At 49.9% G+C, this 16,729-nt stretch overlaps 1 protein-coding gene across 1 annotated transcript; it reads left to right on the top strand.

The window, feature by feature from the left end:
• The first annotated feature begins 3,141 nt into the window (after window positions 1-3,141).
• On the top strand, window positions 3,142-16,712 carry TREH (trehalase). The gene is given in 17 exon segments (XM_038380419.2): window positions 3,142-3,884; window positions 9,496-9,529; window positions 9,531-9,597; window positions 9,945-9,978; window positions 9,980-10,082; window positions 10,772-10,867; window positions 11,048-11,148; window positions 11,540-11,560; window positions 11,562-11,618; window positions 11,963-12,026; window positions 12,028-12,084; window positions 12,502-12,613; window positions 13,303-13,357; window positions 13,359-13,410; window positions 13,961-14,014; window positions 14,212-14,267; window positions 14,269-16,712. Coding segments are annotated over 17 exon segments (1,149 nt in total). The 5' UTR covers window positions 3,142-3,771; the 3' UTR covers window positions 14,342-16,712.
• Window positions 16,713-16,729: the final 17 nt, after the last annotated feature.

Here is a 16,729-nt window from a genome sequence, read left to right as displayed (position 1 = left end):
ATTTGATGCAGAGTATTCCACTCAGTTTAAAAAATCTCAGTGCAGCATAGGTTTAAAAGAAACATCCCCCATTCTATTGAAATGCACGTCCCCCTCTACAAGTAGCTGCCAGAATTTGTGGGGCGGGCCAGAAGGGAAGTGGCTTTTGTCTTCATATAACTAGCACTGATATAAAATCTGTCTTGACTGTTAGTGAAATAAAATGAAGCCTCATTTATCTTAAAATGCCATTCTAAATGTAGGGTGGGAGGGGAAAGGATAGGGATCACTACTTGCCAAATGTAAAATGTCAAGAGGGAGGGAGGGAGATTTGTATCTTCCAGTGATATTGGCAAAAATGATAATTTAAAATAATGATGGACTTAATGGGCTTGAGAGTTTGGGGATGGCATAGACACACCAGCACTGGAGTCTTTGTTGCCAGAATCTAGGGCAAGGATGTTAAGGACCAAAAGTTGTCCCCATCTGAGACTGTTTGATAGCTTTTATGAAACAAATTGGTAGGTCTCAATCAAGTTGCTAGGAGACAGGTCTCCATTTTGTTCCCGTCCCTAGCTGGGTCTACGACAGGGACGGGCAAACTTTTTACCCTGAGGGCCACATGGGGTTACTGAAATTGTACGGAGGGCCGGTTCGGGGAGGCTGTGCCTCCCCAAACAGCCAGGCATGGCCCCCCCAGCTAATGCCCCCCCCTGCTTCTCACCCCCTGATGGGGGCCCTCCCCCCGGGACTCCTGCCCTATCCAACCCTGCCTGTTCCCTGTCCCTTGATGGCCCACCCAGGATCCCTGTCCCATCCACCCCTCCCTGTCCCCTGACCGCCCCCAGGCTCCCCGCCACCCCATCCAACCCCCACTCCTTCCTGACTGCCCCCCCAGGACCCCTGCCCCCATTCAACCCCCCTGTTCCCCGCCCTCTGACTGCCCCAACCCCTATCCGCACCACCATCCCCAACTCCACTGCCCTCTATCCAACCCCCCCTTCCCCCTTACCATGCTGCCTGGAGCACCAGTGGCTGGCGGTGCTACAGCTGTGCTGCCGAGAGCCCCAGGCTCTGCAGCTGCACTGCCCGGGAAGACCTCACAGCCTGCCGCCCAGAGCATTGCGCCAGCGGCGCAGTGAGCTGAGGCTGCCGAGGGGGGAACAGCAGGAGAGGGGCTGGGGCCTAGCCTCCCCGGCCAGGAGCTCAGGGGCCGAGCAGGAGGGTCCTGCAGGCCGGATGTGACCCACGGGCTGTAGTTTGCCCACCTCTGGTCCAGGAGATGGAATTCCGTTATTGGGGCTTCCTCCAGGTCAAGCTGGAGGCATGCTGGCAGTGCATCGGGTGGAAGCCTGCCTTACTGCCTCTGCTGTGTGGAGTGGGTGAATAGTAAAGTCAGTCTCCAGCATTGGAAAGCTGGCCTCTTTCATCAGCGTGAAACTCGGAGCTTTAAAACAAACCAGACTTTTGGGAGGAGCTTGTTGCAAAGTAAAGTTGCCCCCTGCGTATTCACAGAATCTCAGGGGAAATGCGAGAGGCCCTCATGGTAAAAGGACTGAGTTCTATTGTTGCCTGGGTTATGGAGAACACTGATGGTTCTTGGGGTACGCAGGACTGAGAATCACCTTGTTACTCTCCTGGCTCTAGCATGAGGGACATTTGCTTGTGCTTAACTGATTGTCAGCTCCCTGATACCGCTAGTTTGTTAGCCACCCAAGCACACACCTCTGGGCTATGCCAACCATTACTTTGCCTTGCAGGTTAGCAATAGGTGCATCCCAGTCCCTGAGCCCCTTTGAAGCATTCCCTGCAGTGTTCAGCCCCTTATCCATTGAAGACTCACAGAAATACCAGGTCTGCTATCCTCAATGGAACAGTGTACACGCTAGCCTGTGTGAGTCATCAGCACCTGACTTAATATCACAGCCCTAGTATATCTTTATAGTGAAAACAAGAATAAGTTTATTATTAAGGACTACAGATTCAGGAGACAGTAAAGATATTGGGAACAAAAGGTTACATATAAATCAAAAGTACATGATTTCTAGAGACTAAACTTAAGTAATAAGTTAACCTAGAGTCTAAAGAAGTTTCTCACACAAAGACTTTTGGAGCATCTTCAACCAAGGTTGATTGAGAGTCCGTAAATGCACTTCCTGTTTACTTCCTAGGTGCAGGGTAAGGGAGACATAACCATCCCATGGATTATTTTTCAAGTGTGCTGCAGCCCTGTTGACTTCACGTTTCTTTAAACCTTTGTATGTAAAGGGGCATCATTGTGTTAGTTTACAATGCTTAATTTACATCCAACAGAGAGAGACTGATAAACATCTTTTGTCTGAAAGAAAACTTGTTTCTCTCCCTTTGCTGGTGACTCCTGCATTCTTAGCTCATGTATCAAGGTATTTCCAGTATATATACCTAACTCCATATATGGTATCTGTACGTACATTTCACAGTTATATTAATGATCAGTGTGACCCTGGCTTTATTTAAGATTTCACATGACATTCTTTAGTGAATCAGAATTAGGACATTTCTATAACCTCTTTGCCAGCTGGCTTTAAGAGGTTCTTGGGTCTTGTCCCTCCTTCTCACATTTATCTCCAGACTTCTTCTCCTTTTCCAGATCTATTCCGCTCCCAACAATCTTCTGTTCATTGAACTTTTTGAAATTTTGCACTTTTAGAGAGAGGTAAGGGATTTACTCTGTGTATGCAATTTTGCAGAGGGACAATAGGATTGAGATCTGTTATTTCTCCGCTCTCTATATTATTTATTTTAAAACATTTTTGCTGTTAAAAAGCATGTTATCTCTGGAGACACAAATCCACAGTTTGAAAACAGCAAAACTAAGCATCTCTGATGGTATCTTCTAGACTGAGCACTGAGTCCCATTGGGTAGATAGAAAAATTAACCTAAATAATCTATACAGAAGCCCCTGGAACCCCATAAGATTGGGTCCCTAATCCATGCACTATTGGAACTCCTTTACAAAACTTTTCTTAAACATTACATGAAAATATTCTCATACTATAGAATTGGAATTTAAAATCTCTGTTCCGTGATGAGATATCTTTGAGCTATAATGCGTCTTAATTAAAACTATCTTTAGATTGGATTTTTTTGATAAAATGCTTTTTGAGGAAAAAACCTATTTAAATTAAAAGTATTTTAAAAAAAAGAAACCCCAATGATTTCTTTTTTAATCATTGATTTTTATTTACCCTGGTTCCTTTTGTTTCCTCTATCCATCCATGGGTCCCTCCTCACTCACTCCCTGCTCTTTTCTTTTTCTGGCCTTCTCTGTGCCCTCATGAGGTGCCTGATGCAGGGGCTTGGAGTACAAGTCCCTTCACACAGGCCTTTTTCTGTAGTGTACAGTGTACTTGGACATGTTTGTTCTGTTGCTGAACTCCCTTCCTTTTCTTTCCTCCCCTCCTCACCCCATGGTGGGGTGCAGTACTGCCATATGGTGCCATAAGAGCCCCTGAAGCTATCCCACCCTGTGCTAGAGACTTGAACTGTTGTTAATGGGTTAGTATCAAGAAAGACTGAATTTTCAGGCTGTGTGTCTGAGAGATAAAGCTACTGCAAATAGTTCCAAATAATTTTCTTTGCCAAGGATTGTAGAAGCAGCCACACCTCTTGAAATCTAATGCTAGCCCCCCTTAATGCATGCAGTTAATCTCAGGCTTTGCTTTACAGACCTTTGCACAGGTGGGTGGAATCTGGTGCAACTAACTTAATGATTCAGCAGAACAGCAAACACTTAATTCTTCTCCTCTCAAATGGCTTGCTCTGCAAGGATTTTGGTGACAGCCTGGTGCTTTTTTGTCGTCATCTCTGTTTCTGTGCCAGGGTGGCAAGGACTGGTCTATGGGCTCCCACCTCCTTGTGAGAGGTAACTACTTCCTGGGTCCCTGAGAGGTTGGTGGGTCTCCTGGTGACTGATCTTGGGGCAGGGACATAGTCTAATTATTTTTCTAATAAAGCGTCCTGGACTGTGCTATACAAATAAGAGTTGTTTAGACGCACGGTGCTGGTAGAAGATTGAGGGAGTAATAAGAATATGCTGAGAGTGGCATGCAAGACGTGTGTGTACACTCTCTAAGATCTTTACTCTTTTCCCTTCTCCTCCTTCTTCGAGTGCTTGCTCATATCGATTCCAATTAGGTGTGCGTGTGCCGCGTGCACGATTGTTGGAGAATTTTTACCCTAGCAACCCCTGGTGGGTCGGCTGTGGAGCTCCCTGGAGTGGCACCTTCATGGCGCTAGATATACACCCTAGCTGACCCAGCACCCCCTCAGTTCCTTCTTACCACCCGTGAGGGTCGTTGGAACTGTGGAGCTTGGCTTTGCGGTTCTCCACTCTCCCTAGTGTCATAGAAAAAAACAGTTCTCACTCTCAGGTTGGATGCAGCAAATCAGGTACACTTTATTACCTCAAGCAATTTCACAGAGGGAGAGCGTGCACTAGGACACAGGGTTTCCCCCACTTAGGCAGGTGTCTTCCAGATAAACAATTTGAGCAAGTATTTATACCTTTATTACAGACAATAATAAGCAACAACTGCATATTGTTTATATATATTCCTTCATATCATCGTATTTTTCTTACCATTTCTCTTATAGTCTGCATTCTATTCTTATCTAATACAAGGTCACAACAGCCTCTTTCACAGTTGTTTTCCACTCGCTTCGCACTGTCCCCGCTTCTACAAATCTCGCGTTTATTAAAGCTAGAGTTAGCCTGACTCCTGCTCATTTCAGAGGCCTGCATCTAAATTCCCTTTATTCTATTTCCACACTAGCGATACGGTCTTCATAGTTCGTTAATTGTTATAGTTGTTGTAGTTTTAGTATAGTTATAGTTTAATTATAGTAGTGGGTTAAAAGGGGTCTCCTCCCTGCCTGCCATTTGGGCTCATGCCCAAGGCTCCGGGCTTTAAACCTTGTTCATCTTGTGCTAAGCCCATGCCAACGGGCGACCCCCACGACTCCTGCTTGAAGTTTCTGGGGGAATCCCACCAGGCAGACAAGTGCAAAATTTGCAAGGGATTTTGGCCCCGGACCAAGAAGGAGTGGGACTTTAGATTAAAACAGCTCCTGATGGAGGCGGCTCTTCACCCAGATCCCCCAGCAGCAAGCCGAGACCCAGTGCTGAGTGCCTCGGTGCGCAGTGCCCCAGTGGCAGCAGTAGGTATTGCACTGCAGTTGGACTCTGGCAGAGACCCGCGGCACCGAAGTTCCCTGGCACTGTAACCAGTGCAGTCGGTCCGGCACTGTTCTCATTCACCTGGCCAAAAGCGGCACCGCAGGCCAGAGATAGCTGCTCCGCCTCAGCAGTTGCCAGCGCCCCTGGGACCACCCTCGGAGTCGCATCCGGTAGCGGAGCAACCGAGGGTTCAAGCGCCGACGTTGGCGCCGCTGACTCCAGCACCGAGGGAAGAGCCATTGAGTCTGGCGCACACAGGCTCCCCGACTCATAGCGTGGTTGAGCCCCAGCTCCCATCAACGCTGGATACCTTTGCAGCGGCAAGGGACCTCATTACAATGACAGAGTCGACATCACCGCAAACCATGGCACTGGCTCCTGTTCGTGCGGTACTGTCCCGGGGCAAACCATCCCTGATCCGGCCGTTGGCTCCTCATTTGGAACTACGGCACTGGTCCCGTTCTTGGATCTGTTCCTGCTCCCGACGCTGCTCCCTCTCGCGGCGCTGGTCGTACTCGCAATGCCAGTCGTATTCTCGGCACTGATCCGGCTCGCAGTGCCGTTCCGACTCGCAGGGCCGATCAGATTCCTGGCTCCGCTCATGGCACCGCTCTACACGTTGGTCACTGTCCCGGAGCGGGTCTTGGTGCCACTCTCTGAGACTATCATCGTCGCGGTCAAGATCCGGATCTGAGTACCGGTCCAGACCTCGGCACCGGTCTCAGTCCCGGCACTGCACCCCAGCGTTGCGGTGCTGCTCCCCGCAGTCGTGGCACCGATCCCCGGCTGCCCGGGACCAGTCTCCACCGTGTCCGGTGACTCGACGCAGACACGTTCGGCACCGCCTTGGCCTTCGCGATCTGCCTCACGTTCATTGCAGTCCGATGCGGGCTCACGACTCAGCTCATAGCCTCGGCGAGGGTGATGCTGCCCATTGGCAAGAGGAAGGCCTTGATCCTATCCAAGGGTCTGCCCAATGGCCCTTTTGGACACTGTGGGCTTACCACCAAGCCCAGGGCACCCTATCCGGGGCCTCCCGCACAGCCCACTCAGAGTTTCGGGTGCCAGAGGCCACCATAAGCCATCCTGCTCTTGGGGGCATGGAAAACACAGCCCCAACTCCGGGGCAGGGTCCAGATCCGGAGTCATGGACGCCGGACAACAAGACCCGACCCAGCAGGAAACACCACTGGACCCCCTGGCTCCCGTGGCGGCGTCCTCATTCTCCCCAGACAAGGCGGTGGCTGGGACAATGGTTTCGGGTCCCCCTCCAATAGACCTCCATGCCCACCAGGACCTCCTGCGTAGGGTGGCACGAAACACGAACCTCCAAGTGGAGGAGGTGGTGGATTTGGAGGACCAGGTGGTGGACATCTTGTCAGCGGAGGCCCCATCTCGAGTGGCTTTACCACTCATTCGCACCATACAGACCATGGCCAGAACGATTTGGCAAACGCCTGCATCCATCCCTCCAACTGTGCCGGACCTGATCTCACAAGACCACGGCCGCTTCTGTCACCCTGACCTGCAATCCCTCTGCCTCATGGCGTGGATGCTGCGTGGCTAACTCACTCGGAGCTTCTCTGCTCCCATTCGGTGCAGCAGGTCCTGCTAGGTAGCAGGAAGCCCTCCACTCGAGCCACGTACCTGGCCAAATGGAAGTGTTTCTCCTACTGGCGTGCTCAACGTGGCACGCCCCCCTGCAAACGTCCGTGCTTCTCATCTTGGACTATCTCCTGTCCATAAAATTGCAGGGTCTGGCAATATCATCTGTTAGAGTGCACGTGGCAGCCATCTTGGCTTTCCACCCAGGAGAAAATGGACGCTCTGTCTTCTCCAACCTTATGGTCGTAGGTTTCTTAAGGGTCTGGACCGTCTCTATCTGCAGGTGCAGCAACTGGACCCCGCGTGGGACCTTAACCTGGTCCTCTTCAGACTTACGGGGGCCCCGTTTGAGCCAACGGCCATCTGCTCACTTCTGTACCTCTCTTGGAAGACAGCCTTCCTCGTGGCTATCACTTCAGCGAGGCACGTACCTGAGATCAGAGCCCTCACTTTGGAACCACCGTACATGGTCTTTCCATAAGGACAAGGTGCAGCTACGCCCTCACCCGGCTTTCATTCCCAAGGTGGTATCAACTTTTCACATCAGCCAGGACATTTTCTTCCCGGTCTTCTATCATGCTACTAGGCGAGAGCAATGGCTGAACTCTTTCGACGTTTGTAGGGCTCTTGCCTTCTATATTGAGCGTACAAAGGTGTTCAGGAAAATGATCCAGCTCTTCGTTGCCGTGGCTAACCGGATGAAAGGCTTCCCGGTCTCTTCACAGAACATCTCTGCTTGGATCACATCCTGTATCCGTGCTTGCTATGACCTGGCCGGCGTCCCTGTCAAGTCCCTCACTGCCCATTCCACAAGGCCTCAAGCCTCGGCGGCGGCTTTCCTGCGCAGGTTCCAATATAGGAGATCTGTAGAGCTGCCACTTGGTCTTCAGTGCATACTTTTGCCTCTCACTATGCAATAGTCCAGCAATCCAGAGACGATGCGGCATTTGGTTCAGCGGTGCTGCACTCAGTGATATCTCACTCCAACCTCACCGCCTAGGTAAGGCTTGGGAGTCACCTAATTGGAATCGATATGAGCAAGCACTCGAAGAAGAAAAGATGGTTACTCATCTTTGTAATTGTTGTTCTTTGAGATGTGTTGCTCATATCCCTTCCAAACCCGCTCTCCTTCCCCTGTGTCGGAGTAGCCAGCAAGAAGGAACCGAGGGGGCGCTGGGTCGGCTAGGGTATATATCTCACGCCGTGAAGGCGCCACTCCCGGGGGCTCCACAGCTGACCCACCGGGTGTTGTTAGGGTAAAAATTCTCCGACGATGGTGCACATGGCGTACACACACCTAATTGGAATCAATATGAGCAACACATCTTGAAGAACAACAGTTACAAAGGTGAGTAACCGTCTTTTATATCACTAGGCCTTTTTGTTTAGATTAGTTCGGCAGTCTCCCTTCCATACCTTTTCCCATAAACATTTGTTCCAGGTTAACGTGACACTTCATGAACTTTCACATACTTTTTACTAAAAAGAGAAGGAGTACTTGTGGCACCTTAGAGACTAACAAATTAATTTGTTAGTCTCTAAGGTGCCACAAGTACTCCTTCTCTTTTTGTGAATACAGACTAACACGGCTGCTACTCTGAAACCATACTTTTTACTGTTGAGCTCAGAATTAGAATAAATTTGTAGGCCCGATCATCACATTAGGGTCATGCTCTCCATGGTTCAGGCTGCATCTGGCTTTCTGTTACTTCTGTCTCTCTTGTGTCTGTGTGGGAGAGAAACGCACTACTCTACCAAACAATCCCCAGCAAAGCCCCCCGCCCACGTTGAATGGTGACACGAGTCTGTGTTTTAATTTGAGGCCCCTGTTGTTTCCTAGGCTTATTTTGAATGAAGTTTACACTCACCAGTTTCAAAGTAGTTTAACCCAACCTATAACAATATTCTTCTCTCGTTTCAGTGTGATTACTCTGTGCAGAGTCTTTCAGCTTCTTATACTGTTTGCATAGGTCTTAAAAAAAAAAAAAAAAAAAAAAAAAGGGGGGGGGGGAAATATGATGGAACAATCCCAGAGAGTAGCAGGGAGTCGAAGGCAGGATATGGAAGTACTTTAAACCCTAATTAACATTGTTAGAGTTCCAAGTTGGCAGTGTCCCTTCAAACACAGCTGGGGTAGTGTCTGACTGGTGCATATGGCCTGCCCTGCATGTGTCAGAAACATGCTCTAGCCAGGCACTTTTACAGGTCTGTTATGTGGTTCTGTAAATGGTTGTAACGTGTTTTTGGTTCTGTTTGGCAGGTGAGACCAAGTCATAATTAATTTTGCAGTGTAAATGGTCTCTTAGGCACCATCCATGCTGGAGGTTCAAACAGAGTTAAGGGACCACATTTAAATTCCTACAGATAATTGGGTTTAACAGGCCTTGGCTGGCTGACTGTATAACTGGATACTTGCCCCTTTCTTCCCTCTCGTTGAACACAGCATGGAGCTGTAGGTGTGTGGACTGGCCCCTGCCTTAAGGCTCCAGCATGTCTGGGTTGCTGTCCATGCTAACAAGCCTGTATCATTCTGCAGTTAATGAAGCAGGTCGTATCTAGCAGAAATAAGCTGGTTGCTTCCTGAGGAATTGGCTGGAGGTCATGAATTAGGACATGCCTGGATGTGTCTGAATTTCACTCTCCCCCCCCCCCCCCTTTTTTTTTTTCTTTTTCTTTCTCTCTCTCTCCTCAGCCAGATTTACTGCACTGGGGACCTCCTGAAGCAGGGTCCAGCTGGCCAGGCTCTTCTCTGATGACAAACACTTTGTTGACATGCCGTTGTGGGAGTCTCCAGGTCAGCAATGGCAGTATGGCTAGGGCCATGGAGCTGTTGTTTACTCTTTTTTTCCCTCCTGCTAGACACCTGCAGTCTAACCCCACACCTGCCTGTTGGTGCCATCTGGACCCTGTGCCCATCCTACCAACACTCGTACAGGATGATTAGGAATTCTGATACTAATGCACAGGAGTGTGCTGTGCCCCAGGGCTATTAGGGGGAATAGTGGCACTGTGCCCTGGCACATATTACACCAAGTAGTCACTATGCCTTCACCACTCATGGTCCCCATGTTGGCAGATTTGGCAGAACCTCAGCCAAGGCAGTAGATAGCGATTGCTCTTTTCTTTCTTTTCTTTCCCCAGAACTAGTTATGAAGAAGTTTCAGCAGCTAGTGAATGACTCTAGGGGGGATATTGTCCAAAAAGCAGCTACAACAGTTTGTGAGCTCATCCTTTAGTGACCCTGGACAGGAGTTTGAGCAATGAGAACCTCAGGACTGGACGAGCAGCTACAAAATGGAACCCAAAGGGGCCCCTGCAAGAGTGAGTGTGGCACAATGAGCCTCAGGGAATTCTCTTAACAGTTCCCATGGGCTGCGCTCTGCCCTGGTGATGGGAGTAAGGGAGCCAGACTGCACTGTGCTGGGCTTTGTCACACTCTGGAGACGGGGGCTGACTACAGCTGTCTTTTGTTTTTAGTACGTGGGGGATGTGGTAGCTGTAATCAGTACAAGGTGTAATCAGTGTTCCCCATTCACAGTTCTGCCAATGCACCTTACCCTGACCTGCAGCCTCCCTGCTCTTTCATCTCTACCAATGTCCCTCTATCCTGACCTGCAGACCTTGCTGATAGTCCAGTCTTTGGCTTGGCTTGGCTTGAGTAGAGGCTACCAGTTGAGATGAAATGGACTAGAACATGAAATTGGTTTTAACACCCATCATGCCTCCAAATCCAGCTGTGATCTACTGAGGATTGAAGCTTAGGTCTCTAGAGCTAAATTGCTGATTTAGCCACATTCTGACCTGTGCACTGCGGGGAGTGGGAGCCAAGAAGGGTCCTGTGACCCATAGATTGCTGCATTATATCAGGCAGAGCATGTCGCATGCAGTTTCCGGAAGCAACCCTTGCCTGTGGTGACTAGATGCTTGGTTGTAGCTGTCTCCTCTCTTGAGTGTGTTTTTCTTCTTCATCTTCCAGCCCCCAGATTTTAGCCAAGATTTCTGACCAGAAACTCCAGGCACGGGCATCGGATCTGAATGCCAAGTGGAAATCCCTGGGGAGCAAGGTAGAGATATGTGGGTGGGAGGTGACCATGCTTCTGTGCACTGTGTTTGAAAAGAGTGCGGTGAAGATTCAGCCTAGGTTAGTTGTGGGGGCTGGAGGAGGGGCAACTGGCTTAGGGAGCTGGGGATTGTGGGAAAGGGTTTTGGGGAGTGGTGACCAACTTGGATCATCTCTTTTTCAGATCAAAGATGACGTAAGGACTCACCCGATGTTTTACTCTCAGATTTATGTGCCGCACTGTCTGATAGTGCCCGGTGGCAGGTTCATTGAATATTACTACTGGTGTGTTGGAGACTTGTCCTGGTTACACCTCGAACTGACTTAGCTGCAGCCACAGCTGGAACTCTGGCTCTGCCCCATGCCAGTTGAGCTGGTGAGTTTTGCTAAGCTTGGCTGTCACTGGTACTGTTCCCCTGGCCAGCATGCATGGGGGTTGTTTCAAATAATTGTACTTGCTGAAATTATGTGACAAGCTGTCCTGTCGCACACTAAGTGTGGCCATGACTGTAAGGTGTGGGTGTGGACAGACTGTCCTTAGCCCCAGCCTGAACCCCATGCCTCGGGAGGGTATTGGGTGTGAGCATGGACCATTACAGCTTACATTTGGTTCATGCAGGGCCACAAGCCCAAAGCATCTGGTATTGCTCATGCAGCTGCTGCTTTTGTGCTGGAGGGATTCCTACTGGGTGATCGAATTAAATGGCAGTCACAGCCAAGGGGATGATACAGAACTTCCTGTACCTGGTGGAAAGGTGAGACCCTGACTTAAGGCAGATAGAGAGAGGAGGCTGGCTGGCGGCTTGCTACCTTCCTCCCTCAGCTCTGAAGCCACTCTATCCCCATCCAAGCATGAGGAGCTGACCAACTGACACAACCCTAGATCTGGCAGTGCCCTGTGCTGACAGTTTGAGGATGCTTGGGTGGGGACAGTTGTCATGAGGGGCATACGTCATCTTGTCCTCCCAACTTTCGCCATCTCATCACAGTTGCAGGGCCCTGCTCAGAGTGCAGTGTGGGAAGTGGGGAGGCTTCTGCAGGGCCCTTACACAGCCCCTGGGGAGGAGGATGAACACATGGTCTCTCCCTTGATGAGCAGGTATGGGCACATCCCGAATGGAGGCCAAGTCTATTACCTGCGCCGGAGCCAGCCACCTTTCCTTCACACTGATGATGGATGCTTACCTGGCCCACGCCAATGACACAGAGTTTCTCAGGTGGGCATGAAGTTCTTGCTAGGCGTCACCAGTACCCTGCATGTACCAGGGGGCAGGGGTAGATTCACCTTACCTCTTCCTCCCTCCCCCGTGGCTGGTGCCGATCCCTTGAGCTCTCCCTCAGGATCAGGTCCAGATGGCTGCAGAGGACATGGTTTGGCACCCTGTAACCTAAGATAATAAAGCTCCCCCATCTCCTATAAGGATCTTGCATAGCATTGGGGGTGGGGACTGGCTGCAAATGCGCAGACAGGGTGGGACCTGGAGTGACCATGAGCCTGTCCATTGGGTGCTCCGTACTCTAGGTGTCTGTGAATGTGACTCTTACCCGTGTCCCCCATTCTGTCTGCCTTCTGTCTCCTGGATGGTGACTCACTGGGGACCCCAGTACCACCACTCAATATGCTGTCTACGTTTGCAGGGGAGCACAGTGCTGTCCTACAAGAATGGGCTCCCTATCTCACTTGCCAGGACTGGGGAGCAGTGGGACCTGCCCAGTGCCTGGCCTCCACTGCAGCATATGGTGATTGCAGGTAAGGATGTTGCTGTGCTATTACCTATAGTTTGCAGGACAGGAAGCCCACTGGAGAATTTGTGTTTGGTACCAGACCTCCAGATTGTTTTAGGACCTGCTCCTTGTTTCCTTGCAACTTGTCCCAGCTGTGCTCCAGCTCTAGGTATTGCATTATGCATCTCTCAATCCCTGCCCTCCACTCTGATGCTGCTTTGTAGCCTTGTTGATTGATCCTGTTTCTGTGGGTTTGGTTCCCGACTGTGCAACAGCTGCAAGGCAGGCTGTAAGCTCTGCTGTGAGCCGATGTATCACAGTGCCATCTTGGTTTGGGGGAGACTCTCCCACCTGGGCCTTTCCCAAACTGCTGCTACAGTGGGCCATCCAACCACTGACACTGCTCAGTGGAAAAGCCAGGTGGCTCCAATAACCCTCCTCACAGCTGCTTGAAAGTCCATAAGCCCTGAGGGCCTTGATCTCAGGCCTTCTCTTGAGCAAAACCAAGATGGTTTGGTCCCAACCTGTAGAAGCCTGCTTTTGGAGGAGGGGGTGGAAGAATTGTACAAAGCCCCTGCCGCTCCCTGGGGTGGCCTTGCGCTCCAGTGAGGGCTATAGAGTCACTTCTTGCAGGGATGGACAGGCTAGAGTTTGCAGGAGCTCTAGCATCCCCTGTGACCAGGTCCCTGACCTGGCATTTATCTGTGTTCATAGGTTTGGCCAAGTCCAGCTCCTCGACAGCCAAAGAAATTGCCTTTGCCTTGGCCCAGGGCCAGAACCAACTTTGCCTTATATAAGAAGTACCAGGCCATGTTTGAGAAGGTAAAGCTATTGGTGGTCTCGGACAGCCAGGCTGCATGGCCTGTGGGTAGGAGTTTGTCAAGTGGAATTCATGCACACATCCTCCCCTGTGATCCTGGGCAGCTGGTGGTGATTACCTCAGAGTGCCTAGTGCCTGCATGGAAAGAGACTGGGCTGCTACCCTAAAGGACCCTCGGTTTGTTTTAACCCTTTCATTGTCAGTTTGTATTCAGAGCAGGGCCCCAGCTATAGAGACACCAGATCCTATCTCAGACAGTTCACCAGAGTGGACTTGACCATGGGCAAATGTGTTCAATGTGGGGGTGGCTGGTCAGCATAGGTCTCCCCTATTGTGCTGGCTGGTCTTTGTCATTCTGTCCCTTCCCTCCTCTTCCAGTACTGCTTTCTGCCCCTGCCTGATATACAACTTCCTCTGCCGTAAGCACCTGTGCTCGTGAACACAGAAGAGCTGGATTCTGTGCCTGCCCCTCCTTCCTTGGACTCTGTGGGGGTGGGAACATTCTAGCCCCCCCTCTAATGGGGCTTTCTGAATAATCATCTTTCTCCCCAGTACAGTGTGGATGGAGATGGGAAGCCAGGGACAGGAGGAGAGTACCAAGTCCAGGTAAGAGCATGTACTGAAATGCTTCAATGCCTAAAGGTTTGGGCTATGTGCTCACAATCTCTCACTAAGCAGGGAGGAGGCCCCCTGTTCTACCTTCAGACAAATTGCTGGGCTGGAAGCTGATGCTGCAGCCATGTGTAAGCTCCTGCCCTGGATAACATGCTAATCCATGCTAATGCTGCATTCTCCCCTGCCAGGAGGGATTTGGCTGGACAAGTGGTGTAGTCCTGCAGCTCTTGGATCTCTATGGTGACCTCTGGCTCCCCCTCAAATCCTTTTGGGGCCTGGATTATTGCTGCTTGCATCTTCCTTCTTAACCTGAAATGACAGGGAAAGTGGTTTGGGCTCCCAGCAGCAGGGCCAGAGGAGACAAGCCCATGTGTATGCAACATGCTTTTGCTCCCTGGGTCCCTTTCCCTGTCAGTGTTCCTACTGCAGCATGCAGCCCTCATTATCAAAAAGTGAACCTGTTTTTGTTTGCACTTGTGCCTTTTGACTCCCAACTGCAGCTCGTACAACGCCTTTTCTAAACCGTGACGCGACCCCAGGGCCTGGGCTGTAGGCTCCCATCATGCCCCTGCATCTCAGTTCAGTGTGTCTGTGCAGCACCTGGCACAGTGACTGGAGCTCCCCTATACATGAGGAAAACAGTAGTGCTGTATTGCACCTGCCAGTCACCTGCTCTTCCACTGCCTGATGGGCTTTTGCACCACTTACCGTACAGATTCTGCACCTCAATTCTCCCAGCCACTGTAGAACAGGAGCAACACGGCCACGGGCACAGAGAGGAAATATGACTAGTAGAATAGGCTGCTACTGCTGGCAAACTCTTAAGGGGCTATGGGACACACTGGTTTCATTCAAAGTCATCAGCTGCATGACCCCATATGCTGAGGCCCAGCTAGAACTAGTCAGACACTTGCATTTCCAGGTGGGAAGAAATTCCACAATTTTGAAAGGTGGGGTTATTTTTAGTCAAAATTGGAATGGAATGAAAGATATTTTAAAAATATAAAAATGTAAATAACATGTTTATTTTATAAGAGGGTCATAGTTTACTGCTAGGAGCCCAGCTCATTTCCTACCACAGATCCTTTTATCCCTTCATTCTCACCAAGTTCCCTCTGTGCCACCCTTCCACGTCCCCCTCATTCAGAGAGATGTGTAAATAGTTAAACTTGTAGAGTTTGTTGAATTATTTCTTTTGTCTGGATAGCCACTGAGGCTGTCACCATTCTAAACTTCATAGGGGTAGGGCAGAGCACTTTCAAAGGCAGGTGTCTTCCCAGCACAGTGCCTACTGAGAACCCTTTTGGCTCAAGGCCCAGCTGGCTGTGGTCAAGAGTGGGGAAGGTGGAAATAATCTCAAGTCTGTTACTCAAAAGGCTTTATTGTTTGCAGTCTGTCTACAACTACTGAAAAAAGAGAGGCTGGAGTGGCTGCTACCTGCTCCCAGCCTAGGGCAGCAGAGGGAGGTACGAACTGGACAAAAGGAGAGCTAGGTCTAACAGCAGTGGCACTTTAGGAATTCAGATATCTAGGGTTAAAAAAGATATTTAGAAAATAAGGATTTCAAGGTTATAAAAGCAAGGTGGGATTTAAATACTCTTGTTCTTTCAAGGGATTTTCAGCTGTGTGAAACTTAACTCTTCATTAAGCCCTAGAGGAAGGCTGTGGAAATTCCTAGCTCTAAGCTGGATTTTCCTAATGGGGGTAGGTATAGTTAGCCACTTTAAAGGGGCACAAAGGTGGCAAGGGGCCCAATTCTTTAGCCAGTCAGCAAAGCAGTGAGTGCTGTCACTTCCACTTCTACAGATGGAGCAGCTTCAGGCTTGGATAGTATGGACCAAATGCTACAAGGGGCTGAGCACCCTCAGCTCTCTGGGACATTGAGGGGGCTCAGCACCTCACACCATCTGGCCTTTAGAAGTGAATTTAGGCTCTGACACCCCATGACACATGTTCAGACAGTTAACTGCAGGCTTTAAGAATCAGGCTCTGCATTCTTCTTACCTTGCTCTCCGGGTTTCTCCTTTGGGCGAGGCACTTTTTAAAGCTCACAGTGTCAGCAGAATAAGCCATTTGTTCCATTAGACTACACCTCTGTGCCTAGTGCATGAGAGAGATCACAAGCCCTGGCAGACATAAATATTCCCCCTAATCCCACAACATTTGCACACCTGGCACAGCTACTTCCAGGTTTTCACCACACCATAACCCATCAGAACCTTCCAACCAGGCACCTTGCCTGGGCTGATGCACAGATCCTCAGAGGTGGTCAAGGCACAGGAGAGCAGAGAGATGTCTGACACAGACAGACCCCTCACTGTTACAGGCAGCTGCAGTAAATCTGGCAGGACTGTCATGGTGCACATGCTGGCACCTGCAGCAGCCTTGGCACTGGTGAGAATGGCACAGGAAAAGGTAACAAGTCAAGCAGACAGTTGAGCAAATTGGGGTCTGGTCACAGGTGCTGGTAGGATGCGTCAGATGTATCTGTGATGCAGTTGTCATGGTGATGCCCAACAATCTCCAATTTTAAAAAGTGGCAGCATTTAGATAGTTTAGTTCCTTAATCCAAAAGCTTCAGGCCTAGTTTGCACTGGTACCAGTGGGATGGTCTTTGGCAGCTCTTCTGATTTGTACCTTTTAGCCCATTGATATGCTTCCATTGAAGAATGAATAAAGTCTGTTCTGTGCTGTTTTTTATATATC

The sequence above is a fragment of the Dermochelys coriacea genome, chromosome 22 (assembly GCF_009764565.3).
Source record: "Dermochelys coriacea isolate rDerCor1 chromosome 22, rDerCor1.pri.v4, whole genome shotgun sequence".
Lineage (NCBI taxonomy): Eukaryota > Metazoa > Chordata > Testudines > Dermochelyidae > Dermochelys > Dermochelys coriacea.
The sequence above is the reverse complement of the archived record's forward strand: the minus strand, read 5'-3'. Positions and strand labels throughout refer to the sequence as shown.